Source organism: Eurypyga helias, unplaced genomic scaffold, assembly GCF_000690775.1.
Source record: "Eurypyga helias isolate BGI_N326 unplaced genomic scaffold, ASM69077v1 scaffold6765, whole genome shotgun sequence".
In the NCBI taxonomy this organism is placed as follows: domain Eukaryota; kingdom Metazoa; phylum Chordata; class Aves; order Eurypygiformes; family Eurypygidae; genus Eurypyga; species Eurypyga helias.
This window is the reverse complement of record NW_010250710.1, coordinates 70038-87224: the sequence shown is the minus strand read 5'-3', so window position 1 is coordinate 87224 and position 17187 is coordinate 70038. Positions and strand designations below refer to the sequence as shown.

At 37.4% G+C, this 17187-nt stretch overlaps 1 protein-coding gene across 1 annotated transcript in view; it reads right to left on the bottom strand.

The window, feature by feature from the left end:
• Positions 1 to 11844: 11844 nt before the first annotated feature.
• Positions 11845 to 17187, bottom strand: part of SRBD1 (S1 RNA binding domain 1) — a 68781-nt gene continuing 63438 nt past the window's right edge. The window contains exon 15 of the mRNA XM_010151755.1: positions 11845 to 11936. Within this exon, the coding sequence (XP_010150057.1) occupies positions 11845 to 11936 (92 nt within the window). The remainder of the gene's footprint in view (positions 11937 to 17187) is intronic.

Sequence of the window (17187 nt, the reverse complement as noted above, 5' to 3'; positions counted from 1 at the left end):
GTAGGACGGGGGGTGTGTGGAAAAAAGCTTCCCCAGAATGCACGTCAATCACTGTAGACTTCTTGGTGGCCTCCGAAGAGCCAGGCACTTACATTAGGAGACACTGTACACATTTGTTCATGCTTCTTGGGCTTTTTCCTATTGTGCTTCATAGCTCACTTTTTTCAGAGTTAGTGCCAACTCTAAAGTATCTAATGCAAAAGTACAATTGAGCTCAGCATATAAATTCTGCCTAAAGAAATAGTTACAGCAATTTTTTTTTTTTAACAGTAATTACCTTAACTTCATTCTTCTTGCAAATTTAGACAATCACTGTCATCATAATGTGAATGGGAATATTCCCAAAAGAAACAAATTCCCACTGCCAAGAAATTTGTAAGAACATCAACAGCTTTTGGTTGGCTCCCAAAATGTTTTATGCACAACACCATTTCTACATACATTTCATAGATAATTGTACCACAGAAAGGTAACTGTAACAAGAATGCCGATAGGCTGGGGCAGGGTGTCCTGATCCTGCTGCTTGTACATGTAATCAGCACTAGCTCCTACAAAAAAAATAGAATTCAAGGACAGAGCTGCTGCTTGCTTCTCGTTTTCCAGAGCTGGAGGGTACACCACATCACGGAGTCGGTGAAAATGAAGACACAAACAGCTTTTGCCAGCTCACTAAGAGCTGCGCTTCGTTCGAACTGATAGCTCAGGTAACAAAGACATGAACCATTTTGGTGCGGTAGGTAGGATACAGCCTCATTAACATATGTGACTGTAAATGAGAAGTATGTGGCCGAGCTCCGTTCACCGCACTGACGTTTTCTTTGCAGATTTTCTACTTTTAAGTTTAGTGAAGCCTTTTGAAAGTAATTAAGCCATAATAATTAAACAGCTAGCAATACATACTGAGAGCTATTACATTAAAAGATACACAGTGGTAGTGTCTTGCATAGAACCAGGAAATTCAAAATAATTGAATCTGAAATGAACAGATATAGAATTTAATGGCAAGCTCTAACACATTCATCAATATTGCATAAACATGCACCTATAAGAGATACACAATAATATTAATCTATACACAATTCTGCTATGTGCAGATAAATTTACCTTTGCTGACACTATTAATAGGACCTAACTCTATTCGTAGGATACTCTTTTGTACCTTTCTACTTGATAAAACACGTGGTGAAAAAAGCAACTGAAAAGGTGTTTTCTTCCATCTACTCCTCTACTTTACACAAGTCTGCCATACTGCTGTATATTGTTAATACGCTCATAGTTTATTTTCTTCCTGTGATTGCTAATGCAATAATATTATTGTGCCTGATCTAGCAGTAACTTTACACTGGAATTAAATGTCAATTTCTACTTTCCACCCCCAAAATTCTAAATTAAACGCCACTGATACCAACCCCCTGCATTCAGGCAAAATGCAGCCACCAACCCACAAAGGGACATTTATAAAATAAGCCTTGCTTGTTTGAACCGCAACACTACCACCACTGGAGTTTCACCCGGGAGACTTAAATAAATAAAAATAAACCGAAGTAATAAACACCATGTTTTATGGAGCTGCACAGAAAAAAAGAAAAAAAAAAAGAGGTCCTCCTGGCAAACTTGAAAGCTTGGACTTAAAAGCTGCCCCTCTCATTCCGGAAGACTTGTGGCCCACACTACTCCATGCCATCTCTGAAGGACAGTCAACTGTGGGCAGCAGGGCCACCCACACAAGTATCCACGCTCTCCACCAGCACTGCAACGAGCTGCCCTTCTGTACATGACAACACAGGAAACAAAAGAATGCTCCAGATTAAGTCAACTTAGAAATTTCTGAGTGTAACAGAAATAACGAATCACCTACTGGCACATCTCAAGAAACATCAGATGTTAAAAAAAAAAAAACCTGTTCCTAGCTCAAGGCTTTGTAATATATAGTTATGTTCTCCAAGGAGCAAAATTTTTTAACTACTGATGGCATTCCAGTGGCCATGTTATTCAAAGGTCTGACGTGATTTTTCTCTTTTCTTTTAAGGAATAACTCACATCTGTCCATAGACTTATGTTTTTGGAAGACTGAATATAATTTTAGAATCATCACCATCAGCTGGTTGACAGCAATAAAGACAACATTCACTTTAAATAACCCTGAATTATATACAGTTGAGTAAATTTGAATTTGTTTTGCTTTAAGGTCTTCCAAAGTTGAGGCCAACATGCTGAACAAAAATATTAAACTATCTACAACCCTGTGTCAACATATGATGCTACTGGGAATGGTAAGTGAATTCATTTTCCAAGGAAAATTAATTACTTATGACTTACAGTTGTAAAAGCAAACAACGTAACTCTGGATTAGGGCACATTTAATTTCTGTTTGGAGTAGCGATTAAATTAATTTCATATAATTCATGGTATGTAATGGAAAGCAGAACAAAGATGAAATCTTAGACAATGACTGACACAGAAAAAAGTGTATATTTATGTTCCTGATCCAAAAATAAAGGTCACAGATATTAATCACTGTCTAGAGAAACATGAATATAGTTTCTAAAACGATTTTTTCAAAACTGTTTCTTAGAAGAAGTGTTATTAGCAAGATAAAAATCTGAAAAGCAACAAATTACAAAACGTCAGAAGTATTGCATGTTACCTTGTCTCTTAGTGAAGAGGAACTACAGTTTTCAGTGATATCTATTGAATGACAATTGTCCCAGGATTATTATGAGGAACAGCAACACTAATTTAAATTCATCCTACATAAATTTAAGCTCATCTTTAAGGAAGAGAAAAGATTTCATCACAGATGCAATATTTAAACAAATATGTTCACTAATACTGCACCCCAACTTACACATAAAAAGCAGGATTTTTATCACTTACATTTTATCGTAAACAGTTACTGAGAAAAATAAATCCAGAGCCTAAGCAAACCTATGTAAGATTCTTGTAAGGAGTTCCATAATTTGGTATTTGCTCAAGCTAAGAAAGAATAATTATTTTATGTATTTCAGTGTGAAACACATCAAGTTCTTATTTTACATAATATCTACCACTACAAACATACATATTAACAAACCATTTATATGTTTAAAATATCATCCGAATTTTAATTGCCACTTATGGTCTCCTACTGAAAAATAAATACAAATTTAGTGCTGGTTCCAGATTTTCAGATATTAGGTCAACAGCTGCTGTGCTATGAACTCACACGGAATCACTCAAAAGTAGGATAACATTAGTATTTTTCCTTACGAGTCAAATGAATATACTGTTAATTCATGAAACCAAAACAACAGATGCAACAGATGACCACTGCACAGCAAGCAGTGACTACAGAATTCCACTAACAAATAATATTTACATTCAAGATGTTTAAATTGAACCCCACATGCACATTCAAAGCAAGTGATTCACATTCCCACTGCCACTTTTACCTGGCTTTGGACACTAAAGAGATGCTTTTACTACGGTCATAGTTTAATCAACTTCATCATTATAATAGTTACATTAAAATCTGACTAGAATTCATAACAGAATCTTTGGATGTTTGATTCTGAAATGCAAGTTCTATGAACACATCTATCACATCATGGTCACAGGTAATGCTCAGAGTAATCTGCAGTGTTCTGGCTGGTTTTTATTGTAGTACTTTTTAAAGAATGTTTCAAAATTGTAAAGAACTTAAGTTATGAAAATTTAAATGAAACATAGATGAAAGGACCAGAACAATTTTTCTTTGCCAAAATTGTGTATTTTTACTTCAGATTATTGAACACTTGAAATGTAAACAGGAAACTCAACAGCATCTCACACATTGCAGAAGCTGTTCAATCAAAATATTTCTGAAAAGACAGGCTTCATCCTCTTTTTAGTTCCAGCTTGTAGTCAACCAAGCATTTCCAAACTGATGCAGAGAGAAGCCCTATCAAGCCAGTTTTGCAGGATCCCACCCTTGCAGCTCCTAATTTGCTCCTCATGCCAACTGACTGCCACATCAGAACAGTGTCTCACAAGAGTTTAAATCCCCCCACTGAAGCGTATCTCAGCTCGCCTGTGTTTGAACCAGCTCTGGCCAAATACATTTATGGAAAAGCAGAAAAAAAAATAAAAAAAGAAAATCAAACTGAAATATCGAACAGGCTTACACAGAGGGTTCTCCCTATACCTGGGCAATTCTGTTCAGGAGTTCCTATCTGCTGCTTTTGTGGCAGTCTGGAAGTAAACTATCACACCTGTTTTCCATGAACTATAACATAAATAATTTTAATCCAATTAGAGCACAAATCACATGAGGAAGTGTGTACCAAGCCTGTTGTCACATGGTGACAAACTTCCTAACAAACTTCTGCCAAGATTGCTGATAATTAAGCCATCAGAAGCAAACTGAGCAGAGAGGGCAAATCTGTCCAGCAGCTGTTTCCTATCGACACCCTTACATCATCCCACCTCAGTACACCAACATTTCTTCTGAAGCTTCCCTACTTCTGATAAACCCTCAGCAGCTCTGTAAAACCCCGCATAGGCAGATCCAAGCTCTAATAATGAAGAGCAGTGATGCAAGAGAGGGATTGTTAGCAGTAATGGCTAAAATTTACCTGCGGTTCAGGTTGCTTACAGAGGCACATCTCTGACCAAAGTTTTCAAATGCTGCTTACAGTGCATTTTTGGTGACAGCAGTGCAAAGAGATGCAGCCCATGGGCAGATTTGTGAGTGACATGCAGATGCTGCTGTGCTCTCCTACTCTGTAAATACGGATACACACATTGCCCCTCATCTCTTTTAAAGGCAGCACCAGACCTCACTGGCACATTTTCTTGGAAATGCCAGTAAATATACACAGTGTACTAGCTAAAATAATTCATAACGTAACAGTTACCTTCTTTCCATATCCCTCTGTTTTGTTATAACTGGCCATAACAGACTAGCAATAGTTTACTGGTCTTTGCTAACAGGACAGCTGATTTCTCCTTGCCAGCCAGAGAATAGGTAGACACAACCAGAAAGACCCTGCCGAGCTACAGGATGTATAAAACATCCCCAGCAGCCAGCAAAAAGTGCAGCTGAAGATTAAGTTACACAAACTTGCCAGAGGCGTAACTTATTTAGAAAGGAAACTTAAGTTTTGCACACCTACTTCAATGGGGTGGGGAAGAATCCAGAAAACATTACAGGGTGATTACCTCTTCCTGACAAAGCAGTCTGTAAAGATTTTGTTCCCATGGATGTTGGGCAGCTTCTTTCACAGGGCTTTACTTTTCAAAATGAAAAACACATCATCTACCCTACAAAATGGTGCTGGGCAAAAAGACATAGGATTTTTGCTCGGTTTCCTCACAGAGATAATGCTTTACCACTACTAGACAACAATTAAGGATTGCATAAGTTGCTGGGTGTCAGAAATCCTGCAATAAGCACAAACATTATTCACCAGCCTACCTTATCCATTTCCATTTTTGAAATACACCTTCTACCTACTGACAAGACTTTTTTTTCCCCTGCCTTTAATAATATTTTATAGGTAAAGCCACCACACCCCATCCCTCAAAAAGTTTTTGTACACCTTAAACTCCTCTCCCTTTACAACAAAATTCAAAGCAACCAATTCCTTACAGTATGCTGAAAGAAAAAAAAAAATCTGCAACAATAGTCTCTTTGCAAGACCCTGCAGGTTCACAGAAGAACTTTACGTTTTCTCAATTGTGGAGCAGACCTAAAAGCACTGAGAAATATTAACCCACACACCGCTGCCTTTAAAGTCCCAGTGAATTCAGAGCCTTCAAATACAGAGGCAGCCCAGATTTTGTCCAGTTACTACCATAGATTGGTTTTGGTTTTTTCTTCAATTTACAATACTGTCAACATATCTTTTTATTCTATGTTATTTAGGCATTTCTTTAATATCAGAATAGTCAGCTTTCTTTCATGACACCCGAGAGTTTCAGCCAGAATTCCATCCACCAGAATATTTCATATTGTAAGTTTTTACACCTTAAGTTACACCTGTAATTGACCAGTTGCCATAGACTGCCAAAACCAAAATTATATACTTTCATTAATAAACAGTCTGATTACAGTGAGATACAGAGACACGAGCACTGGTATATCCTTTGACACTTCATGTTTAAGTAAAGGTTCTCTTTACGCAACCATTTGAATTTAAGTACAGAAAACAAGTAACCTTACAAAACTGCAATTATATCATAGGAGACATTCTCTGCCTAGCTATGCATAAATTCAGTGTAGTAATACAGAAGGAATGCTGAAGCATTCTGTAGATATGCTGTTCAACTGGGTGTTGAAACTTGCAACTTGACAATGACCACCTAGCAACATTCCTCCTGAGTTTCAACAGGAGCTACACGCACCACACAATATAAAGCACTGCTCACCTAAGCTACTAAGGCATCCTGTTCTTAATCACAAAAATTTAAGTTGCAAACCAACATAAATTTGTTTTAATAGGCTTAATAACGCAAGCTCAAGTTTGATGTTGCTTTGACAATCACACCTCAGAGATTTAAAACTCTTACACATCATATGTCATCATATTCTCACATTATACATGAGTGATTCCCTTATGCTATCCAAGTAACACACCTAACTACTCATATACCCTATGGGTCAATTAACTAAAAATATTAAGTGAAATAAAGTTCTAAAATTCACAGTGAAAACTGTACATTTCTGTCTGGGGGAAAAAAAAAAATCAGCCAGCTCCATTATTTTGTTCCTTATTATTAAATAAAAGCATACTATGCAAAGGATGTATAACCAAAATCGCATACCAAGAAGGTAAAGTCTCACTTTTATTTTCACCATTAAAAAATGTCTATGTACTTTAACGAAAAATGAAGACAAACCTTTCTTAAATTGGACACCAATGTGATGGCCAATATTAAGACAACTCCCTTTTGTACTAAGTATTTCGCAGCTGTCTTTTGCTATGGCTTTCTATTTACACACTAACGTTCAAGTTCTCACTGTTAGAGAAACAATCTAACATTTAATCTACCCAAAATACTGGTTTAGAAATGAAATATATCTAAAGTTTGTTAAGCCTCAGAATGACTTAAGAAATAAAGCTGCTAAGTTATTTTTGCTAGGGTTTTGTAAAAATAGGCTGACAAACACCTGCACTGCAAGGAACAAGACAGCTTTTCCTGCAGAAAATGGAAATCATGCATCGGCTTGTTCAACCCACAGTTCTATCAGACTGACCCAACTATATTTGACCTTACTCTTGCCCTTAGAGATACATTTGAGGTCCCTTTGATTTCTGTATTTCTCAAGTTTTACAATAGTTCACCTCCCAAATATGTCCAAAATTACTAACTCTTAAGCATTAATATACAGTCAGTTTGCCTCAGATAAATAATTTTCATGATGGGTGTGCAGAAAAGATTTGAAATTAAAAAGCAGTAAGATTTCAAATTATACTACTATCAAACATGAGGTTGCTGTCCCACCTTTCCAATACCCATCCTGCCACTACAGGCACCCACTGGAGGCTTAGAAAGACTTGACAGTGGTGATGCCATGCACATCTGCTGGCGGAAGATAATGAAAAATAAAGAATGCAACAAGCTAAGGGGACTACATGCAATTTCAGCCACATGCAGGCAAGGCCAGCAACACCCTTCCACCAGTTCCGCTCGAGCATGTGTGCACTTTGGCACTGGGGCAAGGAAGGAAGGACCCACACAGGGATGGCCTGCAACGGCAGAAAGCATTCCTCACAGCCTTCTAGGAGAAGGGACAAAGGCCTCCCTTCTTTACAGTAGGAACTGGGATACCATCTCTGTGCCCCATCCCTGGCCATCTTCAAGGCCTGGTTGGATGGGGCTTGGAACAACGTCGTCTAGTGGAAGGTGTCCCTGCCCATGGCAGGGGGGTTGGAACTAGATGGACTTTAAGGTCCCTTCCAACCCAAACCGATCTCTGAGGTGCCTTGCTATTAACTAGCTGGCTGTAGATTTTAAACTGGTTTATATCCACAGTACCAGAATTACAACAGAAGTGGTCCTATTAAGGAGGAAGTTATCTAATTAGTGTTCCCTAAAGTTGCATTGTCATTTAATAAAACATCCCCACCTTTGGGGGGCAGAACCAAGCCTAAAAGGCATACCAAATTGCAACTGAAATAAAGTGCCCTACAGGTAATAATCAGATGCAAAACTGACACTTAAATAACAAGAGGAACATGGGGAAGAAAAAGGACAAAAGGCACAGAAAAGGCATTTCCAAATGTAAAATTAGGCTTTCTGAAACTCTTCTTTGATCAGGACCTTCCAGCATTATATACATAATAATCCAAGAATTAAGTCAAACATTTTTTTTCTCCCCTTGAAGGAACTGCCACTAAAGAGTATTGTTTACAGATTTTATTTGACACAAAATGTTCCAGCTACATCTGGAATCAAGTATTCTTCCACTTCAGATCTTACAAAACTACGTATTATCTCTTACATCCTTTTGCTAATTAGTTTTCCAAATGTGTCAATCAGTGAAGATGTTACCACATACAAAGATACATCATGAAGAGATTTTTGCACTCCAAAAACTGAAGACCAGTTGGGATGTTGCTTTATCAAGATCAGACATGGTGCACATTTTTTTCAGTATTATACATGACTTGTCAAAAATTCTGATCCTTCAACACACCACATTTTATTCTCAGGCTACATGTGAGTTTGATCGCCACCTAGCTCTTCCCCTGGATGTTTTGGGGTTTTTTTTCCTAAGCATCCAGGGATTTTGCACATTAAGGGAAGAGCAGACCACCAGCCAAACTTAACACAGTCCCTTAGCATTATTTCTCCTTTCTCTGCCTTATAACACAGATTCAGGTTTTGACTTTGTAGAAGTCTATTAACTTATTGAGGCTATTTGGCTTTGGTAGGAACTGGCAGACAAAGTTGCTGCTCGTGCTGTTTTATTCTCCTATGAAAAGTTGGGTTTCTGTTTAAGAAGGAATTTTTTTTCCTTTTAGGCATCGTTTTTACATTTACTCATTTTCTATGCTCTGGAATTCCATTCCCTAACCACAATCTTTGTGAAGCAGCTTTGTTCTCAGCTCTTATCTACATCTTCCAAGATCATTACAACTGTAGTGGTAATTCAACAGCCAAAAGTCAGTGTGCAGCATAATGAAGTCTTGAGCCACTAACTGCTCCTTCCCCGATCGGAATTTAGCTTTGAACTGGCATGAGGAGGTGGCAACACAAACATACTCTGTATCAGACAGAGTCTGGGCATCATCTTCATGTTCAACTACAGAAGAAATCATAGTAATATGGCCTGAAGGTGATAAATTAATTTTGGCTAGGTTCCTGTCTGGGAGGAAAGAACAATTTTCCTAATGAGATAAAGATGAAGGAAGACAAGGACCTTAAGGCAACTGGAATTCTAGTCTGAGAGAGGCCCTAATAAATCAGGTTGTGCTTCTCTTTGTTTAAAGAAATACCTGTTAGGGGATCCAGGGCCTGTTTATTTTTTTCTGACAAACCTGATTTCCTTGGTAATGTACAAACTTAGAATCATAACTTGAAATGAGAATAAAAGCAGGTGGTCAAGTTTTGTCATGTAAAATACATAAACATAAATCCAATTGATGGGACTCAATTTCCATAGATCTCCCGCTACCTGGAAACTTCTATTTCCATACCCAAAGTATCCACACCCAAATGAGCAAATTTGATTGGAAAACTTGCACTAGAAAAACTAGAACACTAATATTCTCAAACATGCGCATGAAGTACCAAGAGGCCAAGTGGAAGGGATCCAAAATCCCATGGACTGTAGAAGACCCAATCCCTTCACACAGTGCTCTTGATGGGGTGGGGAGGAGGGCACACACTCCAGACTTGGAGAAAGCTCATACTATAAGCAGTGGATTTAACACATCACCACTTCACCTTTCTCTAGCACTACCAACTGTCATTGCTGATAGCAGCACCAGCGCCAGCCCAAGGGGGTCAGTCAGTCTCCTGTGCCACAGTTCCATTATAAAAGCTACAGCCTTTTACCAGTCTTTTAGGAACTATTTCTCTGAAAATTTTCATATAACCCATTCAGACATCAACAAATAATGCAATTGGGTGTTTACTTGTAGAAGTGGATCTAGTGGATCAAGCAGCTTCCCTGAAAGAGCTAAGAACATGGTACTTACCCTGCTCTGTTTCCATGCAAAGTGAGTGACGCCAGCTTCAGACACTGAGGCAGTAGGGAACTGCTGCAATACCTTCATTGCAACATTTGACTGATACCCTCCTCCCAGAATCATATAACCTCCACCAACTCTGTGCCTTTTTGCTTTAGATGTATGCTTGTACAATGTGCACATGGTCCATAGTAGATGGTATGCATCTAAATGGATACCTTCTAGCCACAGCAATGCAAGTTCCTAATACTTATGAATTGACAGTACACTTCAAATAAAAAATACCATTTTGGAATAGATTTTTTTTAAAAACTTTGTTTAAAAAAACCCAACCAACTTCCCAGAGTGCTGACATAGCATTTCAAGTTTTTTGTTAAAACTTTCCTTTAAAAGCAAGGGCCAACAAAAATCTGTACCACTTTTAATTGTTACTACCATCATTATGGTTATAAATAAAAGCAGTGGGTCTCCACAAGTAAGGAAATCAAATATGCTTCAGATTGAAGCTCCTCTTTTTGACAGATGACCACCCCCTAATTTATTGTTGCCATCATTAAAACACATTTTTACTGAAATACGGATACATATGTTAAAGAAATCTACAGTATTTCAGCCCTTTCATTTAATTTTACTCAAAACCTGTGGTACAGTTCAAACCAAAAGATTAATTAATGTAAGGTCATTTTACCGATGTTTTGCAGTTAGCAGGCAACGTGAGTATATTTCATAGTCCAAGGAAATACAAATAGGGCTTGCAAAAGCAGTACTGAGTGCTCCCTTAACTGACTGAAATTTTGAACTGTGGTCTTTAATAACAAAACAGGTATAAACTTCTTATAAACTTTTCATAGCACCTTTTTTTGTCATGCCACCTTTAGCAGCAGCACTAAAGGGACAGAATGCAATTAGCAGCCTAGAATCCATCATCACATGCTTATCTGAAAGCACAAATCCAGACAGTTCTGTGCTTTCTGTCCTGAATTCTGTTCCAGCCTTTCAAATTTACTCATATTCTATAGTTACAAAAACAGAGAAAAGTACATGCTGAATTTTTTTTTTTTTACTTCTCTATTTGGTGGAACTTAAGCATGCACAGAAATGCTTTCCTGAATCGATGCCAGCATGCTATAAAATGACAATAACTTATGTACCACTTCTCAATACCATTCACTTTGTCAAGACACTTTGAAGGTGAAAGTTACTTCTCAGAAATAACCTTACAAACATGTATAGAAATAAGAATTGTCAAACATTTTCCAATTCAGCTTCAGGAAAAGAAAAACTTGAAAACACATGCTTTTATTACAAACTTCAAGGAATGCACCTAATAGTGCAAATTAATGGCTTCTAAATGGAGGATCAATATTTCATTGTATTTTACACAAAGAGCTAAAACCCCATTGCTGTAACAATACAAAAATGAGAAAGCTCTACAGATCAGGTTACCTGTCTGATTTGATGTTTTTAATAGACTATACATCTGGCTACAGACATTTCAAGAGTCTCAATCACAACCATTAAAAGTAGAGATTTTAAAAAGAGGCAGTCTATGACTTCGAAGTATTTACCACCATTCTATCAACACTACAAATGTCTTTTAAGGAAGACTTAACTAATTGAAAATTATAAAGCAGCATTTTGGTGTTGTTCTATATCATGATAGATTACTTAGATTAAACGATACGTATTATCTTACCTGATACATTCCAACTCCTATGTGTTTGGGTTCAATTTTCACTAGCTCAGCTAATGGGTCTTGGACGCGTCTAGCTATAGAAACTGAAAAATAGAATGAGGAAAAACACTATGGGTTTAATCTGAAAAATCAGAATCATGTAATTGCCTGACTTTTTTAATCTTCTACATTTTTAATCTCTCTTTTTTTTACCTAGAAATAATCAGTAATGTAGCAGAACCTTTTTTCACTCTTTGACCCAAGACATGAAATGTACATTAATCAACCTTTTTGAGTAATTCAAGCAAAGACCTAAGGAGATTTTAAACTGTAACCATGATATTAAAAAAAGGTTTTTTCAGGCCATTGAGTTAATAAATAGAACTGTGTACACTAAATGTTTCCTTTGTAACCAGACTAAATGCACATGTAACATTTAAGATTATACCCTGAAATATCTTTTAACCTTAAATCACAGATATGTAGAATATGTAGAAACAAATAAACAATTAAAAGAGAATGGAGTAATTATTCACAGATGTCTAAGATAGTATTTCCTACAGTATGTATATTATATATTTAATATAAATATTAGACTTATGTAAATATATAATATTCATATTAATGTTACATATTTACATAATTCAACCATAAAATTCAGTATTCACTTTGAAGGCGGTTCTTGGACTTCACTAACCTACACTGCATACCAAAACACAACAATATCATTATGATCACATTTGGGAAAAAAAAAGGCAGTTTCTAGCATGTCTAGTGCCATTAAGAGCAAATGGGAAAAACCTTTGGTCTTCTAAATCCAAATGCACTTTCACAGAATCACAGAATTGTTCAGGTTGGACAGACCTTGAGGACAGACATCTTCTTGTCTAACACCTTTGCTGAAACAGGATCAGCTAAGAGCAGGTTGCCCAGGATCATGTCCAGTCGAGTCCTGAATACCGCTGTGGATGGAGACTTCATAACCTGACTGGGAATCCATTCCACTATTTGACCATCCTGACAGTAAATAAGTGTTTTCTCATGTTCAGTGGAATTTGCTGTGTTTCAATCTGTACCCACAGCCTCGTCCTGACAGTGGGCACTACAGAGAAGAGTCTGCCTCTCTTCATTACCTTCCATCAGGTATTTATATACATTCACAAGAACCCTGAGCTCCCTCTTCTCCAGTTCAAGTGCTCACAGTTCACTTGGTTTCTCCTTGTTTGAAAGGTGCTCCAGGTCCTTAATCATCTTTGCAGCCCTAATTTAAATAGGAACTACCACTACTTCACAGCATTTCAGAAAAGAACTTGACTAAACATTGGTACTTCAAGCCAAAACAGTAGACAGACCAAACTGTTATTGGCTGGTAAACCCCCAAAAGCCACAACTGTGGCGTATTGATTAAATGCAGCATTAGAGTTTTTACTTTTAAAGATTTGCACTGCTAAATGCACAGTTAACATGAAGTTCACCACTCAGTCATGCAAGACTTATCATACCCTTTATTATCCATCTTAAGATATGCTGACAATGGCAGTTTGCCTTTGAATTCAGGACTCCTCTAACCGAGAAGCAGGCCTATCAGATGTCACCAGCACAGTGCTTTCTGAGCCTGGCTAGCAATCACATACGCCTTCTTGTAGAGAAGAAAAAAACCAAAAACCAACCAATCACAAAAGGTTAACCAGTGTAAGTACACTGGTCATCGCTTATGCATCTACAGCTTACTGCAGAAAGGCTTTCCTGTAACAATAATTCATATTAATTACTTCAAAATAGTAGTGGTACCTATCACCAGTCACCTAAGAAACAAAAGTGGAACAAAACAACAATGAAAGTATTATTGATCCAAACCAGGAAATGTTTAAAACTAAGTATTTTTTCTGAATGCATTTATGTTTAAGTACTATAGTTGTGTTAAAGCAAGCTTTCTTGAACTCTACTTGTTTAATAGCTATACTATGTTTGAGAATTTTCTTTTAGTTCCACCTAATGGCAAAAGTTATATTTTATTTGCTCTCAGCTTATCTATCTCTCACAGTCCACATCTCCTTCCATTACATCTTTTAAAAATAGACAACTACATGGATAGGTCAGTACAGGAATTTTCCAAGCATAACCTTCTCTCGGGAACCTTCAATTACAAAGTAAAATTTAGACTCCTCTTGTCATAATAGCTAGGTTGACAGTGCCGTCATATCCCTAGGAGGCTTCCAGCAGAGGCGTAGGACCTGATCCAGCAAAGCACTTCAGCACAGATGCATGTTGGTATTCCCACCGGAACCAGCAAAACTATTCACGTGCATAAAGTTACATAGACATTTAAGTGCTTTCCTGGATCAGGCCTCACAGTTACAATATTGAGGCGTGAAGAGCAACTAACAGTGAGTTATATGATTTAAGGGATGCAGCTCCAAAGGCCAATACCAGCAGGACAGCTGACCTTCAGAATTCCCACTAAAGCCCCAATTTTATCCAGAACTTTTCAAATTCAAAATACAAGGGAACACAACAGGGAAAACGCAGGAGTGGTCCACATTCTATGTAGGCAAAAATTCAGTCAAGATTCACATCTACTGCCTCTTGTACAGGCAAACCCGCTACTTCATTACAGTACTAGCATGCTGCAAGAGACATATTTTTAGGGGGCAATGGGGGTCCGCTCTGGTGATTTGATCCATGTGGCTGGAGTCTTACACTACAAGCAGAGTATTACTGAAATCATGAGGGCCTGTGCAAAGTCTGACACCAGAGAGACAGTAAAACGTGATGGTCTTCCACTTTCCACTTAAAAATTACACCAATACATTTCTAAGTTGGTTTTGTGGTTTGGTTTTTTTTTGTTGTTGTTTTTTTATATATATTAAAACTACTTTACCTTAATGTAGGTATTGCCTAAACCTATTTGTTTATATGCTTAAAGTAGATATCAGGAATGGCTAGAAACCATGCACTTTTACATGACTGACAATGAAACAGGTAATGCATTCTCACTTCCACAGTTCACTTCATGCTTCATTTTTGCTCAAGCAAATTCAAATTAAATAGTATGATTGCATGCAGGACAAAACCAGAAAATAGCTTTCTCAAAAGCAATCAGCAGGGCCAAACATGAAATGTTTGGGATGTCATTATTAAAATGCTGGTTTAAGTAAAATGTGAAAAACCACCTATTCATAAATGTTAAGCAGGGTGTTAAGACCAGGATGACATAGCCTTCCACAGGAAATTCACTACAGGAATTGCACACCCAATATGTGCAAAGGTTTAAGTGGTCAATTAAGAAGAAAAACTTACTGGAATACTTGGAACAACAGTAACATTGTGCTGCCACACAGAAAACCCAGATAAAATGTTAAGGCTTGCAAGGATAGGATGGCCTAGGTGGTCTTCTCACTTTCACGCAGATGAACTTCTCCAAATGCAATGAGAAATAAACAAGGTTACAGAAAGCTTATCTACTGAAATACTGTCTTGTCATTTCTGTGATTTTTTAAGAAAGGCAATTTAATTGTTTGGCGGTCTCGATTCACTTCATATTTGGGTTATTTGACAAGACAAACCCACCAGATACAGTATTTTTGCCTGTCAGCAATGAATTGCTGTGACATTGCGGGGAGTGAAAAGCCTCCATAAGAATTGCTTGCACAAGAAGTCAGCCTCAGTCTCCAATCTTCACAGAAATTCATAGAATAGCATTAAAACATTGTGTTTCCTAATGGCTAATGAACAGATGTGCCCTCATGAACTTGCAAACATAATTATCTGGCTACTCTTGTCTTAAAAGGATGAAATCTCCCCTAATTCCAAACTGACAAACTTAAAATTAAGACTATTTTCCTCACACATCCATGCATAACTTCATTTTTTACTAGTACTTTCTACAGCAAATGATATAATTTTTCACAGGGATTTAGAAGGAGAGTTTCTACTCCGGAATACTGATAATAGTTTTCAGGCTAAATCTTTTCTGATAAAAGATGGGGGAAAAAAAAGCACCCACTCTCAGAGAGGGACAAAACCAATATAGCAGGCTGCCAACTATTTTTCTCTAGGTGGTATCTATACAAGCTGATCAACTGCCAGACCTAAAAAACGCAGTATTAGTGCTAACTTAATTAGGCTACCTGCCTCCCTTCAGCAATGGAACAGATCTAAAGCTGTCATTATAGCCCGAATCAGACATGCACACTATTTAGAGTACACCAGCAGCTTGTCAACAACAAAACAGATTTTATTATCAATAGTTTCAAGTGCCATGCCTGCTTGAGGGGCAGCCTGCCAGTTTCTGCCTTCAGACACTCACTTATTAAGATGTTCTCCTTTTGCACTGCTCTGTGTAACAGCCACGCCATAAAGCAAAAACTTAATGGCTGTACATAGGGAAGGAGTGAAAATGAACATGCTATGTTCTGCCAAATACAACGTGAAAGCCTGCTAGGAATGATTACGGATGGAAGAAAAATATTTCTATGTCTTTCAGTGACAGTGGCATTTAAATGTTGCCACTGCAAGCAGAAAAACATTTTTGGCCAAAAGTCAAAGATGATGATATTCTTTCCTTTAAACAGACGGGTCTTTACACAGGAATAAAGATGTGTCCTAGTCAATAACTGACAGTTTAGCTACTTCATATGAGTGGGAGCATTTGTTTGTGTTTTGAAACACCGTGAAGCTCCCAGATGTGAAGGCAGTGTCTTACAAGCATTTTACAAATAAATATATGGCAACCACAAGGTATTAGGCTATGATTAGTTCAACCTCAATTTTGTCATAAATGAGAACATTCTGTATTTTTCTTATAAAAGCCTCAGCATTTTGTTCTTGCTGAGGCATGCTACTATAACACCAAAGTAACTCACCCCCCCTCCTATTTTAAATAAACCTTTACACTGTAGAAGTCTGGGTTGAAGCTTCAATGTCAAAGAAATAAAAAAATAGTATCTTAAGGTAATCACAGACTTAACTCACAAATGCATATGTAATTACTGTCAATATATCATACCAGAGAAGATATGGAAACATTACAACTTACTTAAATCCTTTTATAAAGCCTATTATTGTGTTCAAGATCATACAAGATCAATTAGTCTCCATAAGTATCTGCAATAATGTTTATTCAGTGATCGATTGTTCAGGTTTCCTGAGTCCTGGAAGCTTTCTATCCTGTTGACCTGAATTTCACCCTCCTTGCAAAGGATACAGTGAAACGTACAGTAGTCTTTTCATTAAGCATTCTTTCTCAGTAGGTCAGGATTTGTGACACAGTTTTGGATCCTCATATATCTTCTTGGTGGGTTTAAAGTATGCAATTTATTTTAAGCAACTGCTCAACAGCTGCATTTCGTCCAA